The sequence below is a fragment of the Sinohyriopsis cumingii genome, chromosome 1 (assembly GCF_028554795.1).
Source record: "Sinohyriopsis cumingii isolate HCF-2022 chromosome 1, ASM2855479v2, whole genome shotgun sequence".
NCBI lineage: Eukaryota > Metazoa > Mollusca > Bivalvia > Unionida > Unionidae > Sinohyriopsis > Sinohyriopsis cumingii.
Window position 1 is genome coordinate 36,089,950 of NC_142961.1, and position 12,713 is coordinate 36,102,662.

Genomic DNA, 12,713 nt, shown 5'->3' on the forward strand with positions numbered 1-12,713 from the left:
TTACCATTATCCGAGGCCATGTGGCTGTTTTACGATTTTGTTCTGGCTGATGTTTTTAAATTTCTTTTTAAACTTGCATTTTGGCCCAATAAGTCAATAAATGCCCAGTTCTTATTATGCTTCTTTCTTTACTTTTCTTTCTTTTCGTAAGTCTTTCATTTTCCTCCATTCACTCTTCTTCAAATCCACTGCAGGAATAAATCAAAATTGAACATTTTGAGTCCATGCACCGGAACGAGTCATACATATGTCATTTTTTGTTGGAAATTATTTTACTCTAACTTTTGTATTTCAAAGTTAAAGCTAACACGTCATATCTGAGCAGACACGACCAATCTTTTATTGAAACTATGTATATCCCTCACCATCAGAAAATTACAAAAAAAAAGAAAAAAAGAATAGAGACGAGCCAATAAAATTGACTTTTTTATTTGTTATTTTACATATACAATTTGTAAAGAGACTACAAGTTTGTCAATAAGGCAATCCTTCATGCAGGTCTCAACTTATAAAACGTTCTTGTCTCAACGTATAAAACGTGCTGTACATTTTTTTAGAGTACTTATATAAAAGCCAAAATGTATTAATTAAATCAAACTTGTTATAAAGAAGGGAGTATATAAATTGTACTTAATCTCATTTATGAGAACCCATTGACTACAAACCAAGATTACGACATGAAGTTTCATAGCCTGAGGGCACGTTCACTCCTGCTCGTTTTGATTTCCTCTGCTACGTGCTGATGTAGATGATCACATATTTATACATTCAAAAAAAACAACATGTAATAATGAGGCACTCAGAAACACCATTTCTCTCTAATCCCAGCGTGTACTAACCAAAATGCTTGCAAACAGCAGCACATACAACAGAAACGATTACATAACGCAGTACTTAACACTAGGAAATAAACTTCCTTAAGAACAATTATTTTTTATGAGTATACATCATTCGAGTTTGTAGAGTTGAATGACAAGGTCAGGTCAACGAAATAGCACCGCCACTCTTTCACACGACAGCGGACGTGTTACCCACTACAACATAGGCGTTGGAAGAATCGAATTGTCCCAGAGATTTTGTAGTCGAGGCAGAGCATAAACCTTATTCTTTACACTAATGTCGTATTTGTAAAATAAAATTTAATGTGAGTTCGATACAAGTTTAGAACGAATATTGAAGTTGTTAGATATTATTTTTAATATGATATTGCGGCAATTAAACAGCAAATTGTGGGCATTCATAGTAGACCATAGAAGGACGAAAAGTTTACAGCAATGGAAACAGGGCCGTAGAGAGCGATCACGGGCTCTGGGGTAAGAAACACCCAAGCCTCTCATAATTCGTGTTCAAACAAAAAATTTCTTTTATAAAATTGCAAGTGTTGTTCGGCCCTTGCCCCCTTTCGGGCCCGGGCCACGGGGATATTTCCCCGGTTGTCCCCCCCACCCTTGTTGGCCCTGAATGGAAATCCTGTCTGTCACTCAGCATCTGACCTGTATACATGCAGAAGCAAAATAACACACAAGCGGTTTAATCACAGACTGAGTGACTAATACAAATGTGACAGTAACTAAAGCACATATGTTACATTGACGGTAACGAGTACGAAAAGAATCGTGTATTGAATTTATGTCAGTAGCTAGAACAAGACTTGTTATTACAATAATTTGGTAGACACTAACATAAGATTAATATTCTTCCTAAATAAACAATTTAGTTCATAAAGGTGATAAACCGAATCTTGTTTCATTCAGTACTCTTCTGTCTTTGTTTCGATTGTGGCAATCGTCCCGGTCATTGAACAAAACAAACAACAATAACCAAAACAAACCATGATATTTTTCTTACATGTTAAAGGCACAAAGGTACAACTGAGAGTGAATTTTCTTACCATCGTATAGGGACATTTACCTATATTAATTGATTCATAACAGCATGTTTGTACAATCATCTTTGAATGCGAGAAAAACTAAGAGATTAAATGTCATTATGTATATCGGCAGTTGGTTTTTAATTTAAATAAAAAACATGGAAATGGATGGACAATCTTGAACCATTTACTGCCGCCTGTTTTCACCAGGGTGTGTGGGATTAATAACAGAAAGATTAAAGCATGAGGGCATACCGTTTTATGCTGTTCGTAGTGTGTGTGTGTGTGTGTGTGTGTGTGTGTGTGTGTGTGTGTGTGAGAGAGAGAGAGAGAGAGAGATGATTTATCTCCTGATATAGTTAAATAGATATATTTTACAAAGAATGAGATTGTTTTCTTTTTATAGAGATCAATTATAGTGTTCAAATGAATGAGTGTCTACAAAATTTTAAAAACAGAAATTGCTCGTTCTTGATAGATTATATTACCTTAGTAGTCTATCTGACTTGTCTGTGTATCATGTTTACATCTTAACTAATTTGTCTTGACGTAAGCGTGAGCAAATAGGGAACATTTTGATGGGATTCGGTATGTAAAGTATATTTTATAATGCACAATATTGAAAGACTTTATAAATTCCACAGAACAAAACATATTTTTTAAAAATTTAAGGCCGGAGATGGCGATGTTATGAAACAAAATTTGATAACGTAACTAACATAATAAAGTAAATCACCATTATTGGAACTCTAGAATAGGGGTCTCAAAGGCTGTGACCATGGGGCCCGTGGAGTTATTCCCTGCAGCCCGCAACAACACCTGGAATTTGTAAAATAATACATAATGCAAATAAAGGTTTCAGTGGTGCGGCCCTCGGGCCATTGTACTAGTCATCATGTGGCCCTCGTTTGAGTTTGAGACACCACCGATATAATATTAACTTTAATACAAATATACCTATAAATTTAGGGATAGTGTTGATTTGTATCTTGAAATTTGTCAAATTGGTTCTTAAAAAGATTAATTTATTCTTGAGTGGGATTCCATTATTGAGTAGCATTTATATTTGTTTCCAGCTGTTATAATGAACTATGGACATGATTGGACTATATTGTCGAAGAAGTATTTAACTTCCTGGAAACACTCGCTCTAACCGGCTATATTTCCTGATGTTATGAGGTCCTTTCCATGTTCTACTTAAAGTTCTAGCTTCAAGGTCGAAATAACTGGACAATTTCACAAAGAACCTATGCAAATAAAGGAGGTTTTCGACCCAAAATAGATGGAACAAATATCTGAGGGCATTATTAGGCACAAAAATAGTCTGCATAACCTATGTTTCGAGAATGTTCACTGTGTATATTGTTATTATTATTATTATTATTATTATTTCAGTCGGGTCACCTGTTCTTATCCTCTACATGATGGGATCTCCATACGAGTCTGGATTCTTCTGTAACGATACCAGTCTAAAATATCCATACAAACCGGGCATGATCTCCAACGCTCTTCTTACAGGAGTGGCGTTTGGTCTCACGACTACAGTGGTATTTATTTAGGCTTTTAATTTTTTTATTTTTTTTTTTTTTTTTATTTTTATTTTAACATTGTACTAGTGGTTCTTATTTATCGTTTGGCGCATTCTTGTTTATTAAATTATTGTTGAATTTGTGTTATGGGGTGGTAGATGATGTGAGAGATCTCGCCCACTATTTAGGGTTTTTGGTTATCGTGATCTTGGAGATGATCAACCACGGTGATAGCGAGATTAGAGAACTGAGCGGAGATATAGAATAGAATTTCAGGATCCCCGGTATGTAAAATACAAACAATTTAATAAATTACATAAAGAAAAATGAAATCGAACATATATGTGAATGATTCACTTTCTCTCAGAAATAGAGTTACAAAATAATGCTGATTTTGATGAGCCGCTCTGTTATAGATAGGATCAATCTCATCATATGATCAAGTGACTCATCGAACTCGAATTACCTTCATGTCAGTATTAACTGGTCTTTTCGGTCTTTCACAAATGCTGAAATCTTGCTGCATTATTTTTTTTTTCATATACACCAATAAAATCAGAACTCATTCATATAACGAAATATTGTTTGACATCTTAGAAGTAAATGAAATCTATAACCTGCAACATCATTTTGTTAACTCAAACAAACATTTAATTTAAAAATAAATAAATTCGACAACAATTATAAACTTACATCAGTGCATCTGTAGGATGTAATCGAGACTTACCTTGTGCTTTATCCAAGCTCCCTCTTTATAATTTGAGAACTCCCTATGTCTTACTCTGGAAATTGGTCTCTAAAAGTTCCAGACCCCTTATCCTTTCGACAACTTGTTTAACGAGAGAAATCACTGACATGGAAGAAAAACTTGAACTAATTAGTTCTACGAGGGGAACCATTCTAAAACCCTGAATTCCGTCTTGGAAAACACCCCTTCAGTTAGCTTAGCCAATCAGGATTACTACTTTACCCGCCACAAATCTTCATTACTCCCATCGAGGTTCGAAAATCCTATCTAGTCTTCCTTTATTGATACCGAATCTGGAAAATATCACCCGTTTCAAATGGATTACAATTTCATAAGATTTTCCCCAGGTACACATCAGCCCTATACACTCTACCGCTATGACCTCGCGTTAACATAGCATTTCCCATCTGTTTCTAACTGGTAAACAAGCGGGTCCTAATTAATATTCAATTCATGCACCAAGCAGAACAGATCTCAGCCCCTGCAGGAAACTAGCCAATACATCAATCTTAATGGGTACGTGTCACGCTGACCACGACAGAATGTACTGTGAAATTATCTACAGAACTCTTCTACAAAATTTTGTACCAATACATTTTGTTATAAATGATTTTAACGGTCCAGGTATCAAATCCGCGACTATTTGATTACGTGTCCGATGCTCTTCCATGCGGTTCATGTTGTGTATGCATGTACTGTCATAGAGTGATTCTGACCGATAGCATTCTTTTCGTTAAGAAGGTCTGCAGGCGACTCAAAGTTGGAATCCTATTAGTCTAACAAACATTATTTTCTCGAAAGCATTTACTTAATTTTAAAAAATGCCAATTTTAAAAGTTCATTGCCATGTTGATTACTGATTTATTAAAGTGCATAATAGTTGATGAAAACTCAGTCATTTCTACCCTTGAATCTTAAAATACATGTATACATATAACGATATATTCCTTTCAGAATTTTTGTTGATGTAATCAGATTTCAGATTTCAAAGTAATGGACGTTGTGGTTTCTTATAAAGAATTACATAGTACATACAGTGACTATGCTAAGCTTTCGTTGTTTTTATATGATAATTTTTCTCATCAAATTGAAAAAGTATTTAGTTTAAAAGAAGTAATGATATTATAATTAAATGTCTTCATTAAAATTTTATATTAAAGGGAAACGGAGATCTTTGCTATGAACTCCTAAATAATGTAGATTTTAAATGAATATTTTCTCTGTTTTCAGCTTCTTATGGTTGAAGTAATGAACAGGCTGGAAAGAAAATACAAGAAAAGTAGATGTATAATTGCAGATCCCTTCACCTGTCTGAAAGGATTTGGCATTTTTCTGTTTGGCTTCGTCATCGCACAGCTCTTTACAGAAGTGTTGAAGAACACCGTTGGTCGGTTAAGACCGACATTTTTTGACGTTTGCCGACCCGATTTCTCTCGCATAGACTGTAGTCAAGGGTTAGATTTGTTTCATGTTACTTTTGTTTCGTGTCCCTTTTCTGTTTTTGGTTGTTTCTTAATCTTTTTATTTTAAGGGAGCAATGCAGATCTTCAACGTTGGTGAAACTGGATCTCTCTCTCTCTCTCTCTCTCTCTCTCCGTACGTAAATAAACAACACTTTGGTAATGTTAATACACCTATTTGTTAAACTCTTGTTCGTTTCTACAACTCTTGTCGGTCTCTACATGGTATTGCTCTATAGTAGTCAGTTATTAATGTGTGCTTCTAGATGGAGATACAATTCAACTAATAGATATGACTGTCGCATTTCTATTTTTTAAAAATCGATAATTTACAAAGGAAACAATAATATCCCAAAGGAACAAAATAAACAGAATTTTGAAATACTCGAGAGGTGTCTTTTTAATAACTATGTCAACGCCTTTTGTAATATTGCGCATAAAAATAATACTTATAAGCTAGAGGAACCTTTAATAAGTTATTAAAAGATGTTGTTCAGTCCATTACTATTTAGTACTTAGAGTAGAATATTTTAAAAAATCCTGTTGAAACGAGAAAGTTAGTCTCACTCACATGTAGTGTCTGCATAAGATTGTTAGAGGACTTGAGCAAAACATGATATCAAATATCAGCGATCCTAATGTATATCACTTGGTATTTCAAGTAAAACAAAAGTAAAAAGTTGAAAAAAATTATGATGTATAGAGTTGCAAGTATATTGCTCAGTATGTTACCATTTTTTGTCTTTTGTGTCAAGGTAAAGTTTCTTTACAACAAAGACACAGAGAAAATATAAAAGTCGTGTTCCGTCAAACCCTTTCCATTGAACGAAAGTTTAGACTTAATTCTATTAATCCAGGAATGTCTTAGATCGTAACATTGTTTGTTCTTCCTACTTTACCTTGATTGTCTTACCTGTTACGATATTCGCACATTGATTGTCTTACCTGTTACGACATTCGTACATTATCTTCGAAGATAGTCACCTTAGCTGAGATTACGTCCTAGTTATCCGAGAGTTTGCTTGAAATCTTTTTCAGAACACTAATTAGGTCTTAAGCTCTCTTTTCAATTATAATAAAATTATCTGTACACACACACACACACACACACACACACACACATCCATCCATCCATCCAAACACATACACACATACATGCATTCACACATACATATATATGCATAAGAGACTTTCGATGAACGAATATGTGATGTCTCTATTATTCCAATTACGAATGTTTTTGTATAATGCATATGTTAATATATAGTATTTTGAAAGCTGTTACACTGATATTTTTGAGGCTTGTGCATTTCGAAAAATACACACACACACACACACACACACACACATATATATATATATATATATATATATATATATATATATATATATATATATATATATATATATATATATATATATATATATATATATACATATATATATACATATATATATACATATATATATATATATATATATATATATATATATATATATATATATATATATATATATATGTATATATATATACTCTTTAAGATAGTATTTTTTCAAGCATAAGTCACTTAAAATCATTTGCTTGTACATCCTGTATAGCCGTATTGGACGTATACAAAATGGTTAAAATCACGTGTTTGTACATCATGTATAGACGTATTGGTGGTATACAAGAACGTTAAAATATTTTGCTCTTTAGGAGGAGATAAGTTAGCATACTGACGTCATTATCTTTCATGCTTTCAAAACCAGCATGGGGATAAACTATTTTTAAATCTGTATGGTTATTTTCAATCTCTTCTCCAGGTACATAACAAACTACACTTGCACCAACGATGAACACTTGACCAACACACTGCGGACAATGCGCCAGTCATTTCCGTCCGGTCATGCGGTCTTCTCCATGTTTACAACCGTGTATTTAGTGGTGTGTATGGAATAAATGTGTTATATTTTCATTGCAGAAATGCACAATTCGTTCTAACGAATATGTTTTTTACTTGAAAAGTATGTCATTAAAATTTGTTATTCTACCTTTTCCGTGTCAGTTAATGTTGAAAAAGTAATATTCTTAATTAGTTTGAAGTACGAAAGGCTGATTAAACCAACCCGACATACAGAGAGACAGACAGACAGACAGACAGATAGATAGATAGATAGATAGATAGATTAACTTATAGAATTACTGATTGATAATTGAGAGATAAATCTACGACAGGTAGACTATAATACTTATCATGATGTTAAATGAGCACAAGTTACATCCATCTTAAAGGACTGGATGTATAAACATACATCTTAAAGGACTGTATGTATAAACATACATCTTAAAGGACTGTATGTATAAACATACATCTTAAAGGACTGTATGTATAAACATACATCTTAAAGGACTGTATGTAAAAACAGACATCTTAAAGGACTGTATGGATAAACATACATCTTAAAGGACTGTATGTATAAACAGACATCTTAAAGAACTGTATGTATAAACAGATTGAAATACCAGTAAAATATCAATGCATTTGCTGATGTAGACATGAAATATGTTAAACCCCATGTCACAAATTTTTCTAAAGTGTTCTTGGTTTTTGTTCTTCGTGTAGCTTTACATCCAAAAGAGGCTCCACATCACCTACTCGCATATCCTGAAGCCAACAATCCAAGCGGCTCTTTTTCTTCTGTCATTAGTGTGCGCAGTTTCTCGAGTAACCGATCACAAACACCATCCCTCTGACGTCATTGCTGGCCTGATTATAGGATCAATTGTGGCATGCGCAATAGTAAGTTTTCATCAAAATATGCATAGTCCTTATACGGTGTGGGTCCATCTATGAGAGTGGGTCAATCTCTTTTTGAAGCTTTAACTAATAAGAGTTATAAGAAAAAAAACAAAAAACAATCAACCCATTCATTTGATTAGCTTGACTATTTTTTAAAATTTCAGTTTGGTTTCTTGCTTTTTCTTTAATCAAATTCAACTTGTTATCCGTTTGGTTTTTCTTTGACTCGTACGTGGTTTTAGATTTGAAACTTGGTATATTAGATTTTTCAGCTTGGTCAAAATATTCAGGTAGCGATGATCACCAAAGTTCCGCCCTCTTTAAAATTTGTAGGCAAACTCTTATTGCGAAGCCGCTGAATTGTACAACATACTTATGACCTTATTAGATATGCATAACAAGGTCACCGCTAATATTGATGACATGCATAACGAGATCACTGGTAATATTGATGACATGCATAACGAGATCACTGGTAATATTGATGACATGCATAACGAGATCACCGCTAATATTGATGACATGCATAACGAGTTAACCGCTAATATTGATGACACAAACAACGAGTTCACTGGTAATATTAATGACATGCATAACGAGTTCACCGCTAATATTGATGACATGCATAACGAGTTCACCGCTAATATTAATGACATGCATAATGAGTTAACCGCTAATATTAATGACATGCATAACGAGTTAACAGCTAATATTGATGACATGCATAACGAGTTCACCGCTAATATTAATGACATGCATAATAAGTTAACAGCTAATATTGATGACATGCATAACGAGTTCACTGCTAATATTACTGAAATGCATAACGAGTTCAATGCTAATTTCATTGATATATATCATAAACTCACTGCTTTATTATTGCCATTGATAACGAGTTCACTGATAATTTTAAGGCCATGCATAACGAACTAATTTTAATAACATACATAACGAACTCGCTGTTAATTTTTATGTCATGTATAATGGGTTTACTGCTAATTTTTATGTCATGCATAATGGGTTCACTGATAATTTTTATGTCATGCATAATGGGTTTACTGCTAGTTTTTGTCATGCACAATGGGTTCACTGCTAATTTTTATGTCATGCATAATGGGTTTACTGCTAATTTTCATGTCATGCATAATGGGTTCACTGATAATTTTTATGTCATGTATAATGGGTTTACTGCTAATTTTTGTCATGCAGAATGGGTTCACTGGTAATTGTTGTCATGCGCAATGGGTTCACTGGTAATTTTTATGTCATGCATAATGGGTTTACTGCTAATTTTTGTCATGTACAATGGGTTCACTGCTAATTTTTGTCATGCACAATGGGTTAACTGCTAATATTTGTCATGCGCAATGGGTTCACTGCTAATTTTTGTCATGCATAATGAGTTCACTGCTAATTTCAATGCCATACATAACGAACTCACTCTAATTTCAATGTCATGCATAACGAACTTACATCTAATGTTATCGTCTTGTCTTTGATTAAGATATCCATAAAAATATGTATTGACTCTATTCACAATAAAATTTAAAGCAAAATATCGCTTGTTTGTGATGTTATATTTACAAAGTGGATATTTGCATTAATGTGAGGTTCAGCTCAATCCTAAATCAGATTGGAAAGCATCCTTTCATCCAATTTTACTAGATTCTGTTATGTAACATTGCAAAAATATATCTCTCCGGTCATGGGGTAGGAGTGGCGTCCATGAAGATTAATTTTAAATTTGCGTGCGTTTAAATTTGAAACCAATCAACGATGACACTTTAATTGATTCGTGACCTTTTTACAAACTCAGATGTAAAAAATCCATGCTTTCATTTTATCGCTAATCCAAAAGTTATACAAAATTTGTATATGTGAAGGACCTTTTGATATATTTACAGAAATAAAACAGAATCATTTTTTTTCACCAGCATTTGAGTTTCTAATGCATAAAAACTGTAACCAATTGTTTCGACAGTTATATTGTTCCCTCATTCACTCACTCATTTTGTTATGTTTTACGAAACGATTGTTCTCCACTTTGAAAGATAAATGAACATTTTTGTTATCAGCGTGACAAGTTTTGTATCATTCCTTATCTCTCTGTTTCAGTTTCATTCTCTTGGGACCAAATTTTTGAATGAGCCGAGACATGAGAAGAGTTCCAGTGATGACGAAGAAGAAGAAGGGAATTGGGTCCCTAATACAAATGGATGTCAAACACCCCTTCCACTTCTACAGAACGAATTTGATGTTAGCGGACGGTCACCTTCATTCGTTTTGAAACAACCCATCAGGATCTCAACTTCAGTTACTGTGTAATGCATCTCTTTTCGAGATCATATATGGTGCTGATTCAAATTTCATTGGACCGTTTGTAGAATCCGTCTGGGATTTAGACGTCATGATTGAGTATAGCCTAAACTGGACAAGAAATAAGGTTGAAATAGATAATGTTATGCGTACCCTGCTTGATTAGACAGTTTTGTCATTCAAGATCGGGTATTCTGAATTTACTTTATAATTGTCCGTAGTTAAATGAGCAAATTGTCTGGCATTCTGAATCTTCTCAGGTACTTTTAGTAAGGATTCCTGGCACTCCAATGTTTTTGTATAGATTGAGGATTGACGTTATATGCGGTCTCGTGACGACCTAAAGTATAAACTGCTGTCCGCGAAGCAGCCGTTTCAATAAATTCATACGAGTGGGAAAAATGTCCGGTGGGAACTTCTTTCTCAGATTACAAGACTGAAATTTATTACGTTTCTACTCTCAGGCTGGTATCTAACACACCTGCAAATGTTACGCGTTTTCTGACTGGTGGAATATCAAACTTTGCTGTAGTGAAATATCTGATATGCGTCGGAAACTTCTATAATATTGTGACGCCATGACTCTCCCTGTGACGTAGTGACATGGCTATTTACATTTTTCAAATGTTTGGACAAAGATTACCAAAATGTGTTTAAAATGGGTCTTGGATATGAGGATTTGTGGACAGTAAACCCGTTATTATCATCCTACGACCCTCAAATAAAAGACTCGTCCCTTAATTTACACATAAGACAAACCGTGTCTTGCTGCAGTTGAATTAGTAACAAACAATCCCACGTGTAGTGTAGATGACGTCATATGTATAATGCGGTAAACAAGCCTAATGCCGAAAGTGATAGAAGCGTAATTGAATAAAGCAACAGGTTGTTTTCATGTCATGTACTTTTCACTTGACACAATGACATACTCAACGGTAAATCTTTATATAGGAATATAATCAAAAAGTGAAACACTGCGTATTTTAGACCTATGCGGAATGAATAGTAAGACTAACGTTGTTTCAAGCTAGTGTTTAGTTCTAATTGATGCTTTTTGACTAGATTTCCGATTTAACAGTGTCCAGTAATATATTGGTCCAGTTTCAAAATATTATAAAGATAAAATGGTCTTTTCAACGTTTTGTGATTCTAGGGAACACATGTTTTTAAATGTTTTTGAAATTGTCTGAGTGAGGAAACTGTTCTACACATCTTTAAACGTAATGCGCTTTCGGATTAGGCCAAGTTCAACATCCGCAACAGTAAAATCAATGATAGGCATCGGAACCTTTTGACGTCGTGATTCTCCGTATTTCGCTGTATCAATAAAAATGAATTAAACCGAAATTACGTCCTCAGATACTCGAATAGAAGTATATTATCCCCCGAATTCAACGATCTTTGTATAGATGGTTGTGATTATTGTGGAATTAGGTAAGCTTATTAACAAACGTAGGGAAACGATAACTGTTTAGCGCGCAAGAGAGAGAGAGAGAGAGAGAGAAAGAGTCTATGCTCAAATACTTACTTGTTTGGAAAGTACAAAATGCGTAGTATTGCTTATTATAATATTGAGAAATGCTTAATTTAGTTTGTAAGTAAACAAGTGACAGAATTTCTTTAAAATGATTTCCCTATAACAATTTGTGTAAGTTGAAACTCTAGTATTTATCAAAATATCGACGTTATTTAAAAAAATAGATGCGTTTTTTCTTTACAAATAAAATGCACAAAAGAACAAAACGTTTTCATTTTATCATTTAAGCCATGCACATGGAACTAGCATACAGCGCCATACGCCAATGGAACAAATGAAACAGGCAAAATTTACTGACGGCTGTGAAGCTGACACGGCAATACAAGAATAAACCATGTGGTTCTTTTTATGAAATACTGAAGACATAGAATACAATCGGTTTAATTTTTTAATTTGAAATTTTAATATCCAATACAACTTTCATTAATATACAATACAGCTTTAATTAATATCGAATACAGCTTTAATTA

At 33.8% G+C, this 12,713-nt stretch overlaps 1 protein-coding gene across 1 annotated transcript in view; it reads left to right on the top strand.

The window, feature by feature from the left end:
• The window catches only part of LOC149806702 (phospholipid phosphatase 1-like), a 41,054-nt gene extending 28,605 nt beyond the window's left edge, over window positions 1–12,449 (top strand). Inside the window, exons 2-6 of the mRNA XM_089956755.1 lie at window positions 3,266–3,417; window positions 5,378–5,601; window positions 7,414–7,534; window positions 8,214–8,390; window positions 10,506–12,449. Coding sequence (XP_089812881.1) covers window positions 3,266–3,417; window positions 5,378–5,601; window positions 7,414–7,534; window positions 8,214–8,390; window positions 10,506–10,715 — 884 coding nt within the window. The 3' untranslated portion in view covers window positions 10,716–12,449. The remainder of the gene's footprint in view (window positions 1–3,265; window positions 3,418–5,377; window positions 5,602–7,413; window positions 7,535–8,213; window positions 8,391–10,505) is intronic.
• The last annotated feature ends 264 nt before the right edge of the window (window positions 12,450–12,713 follow it).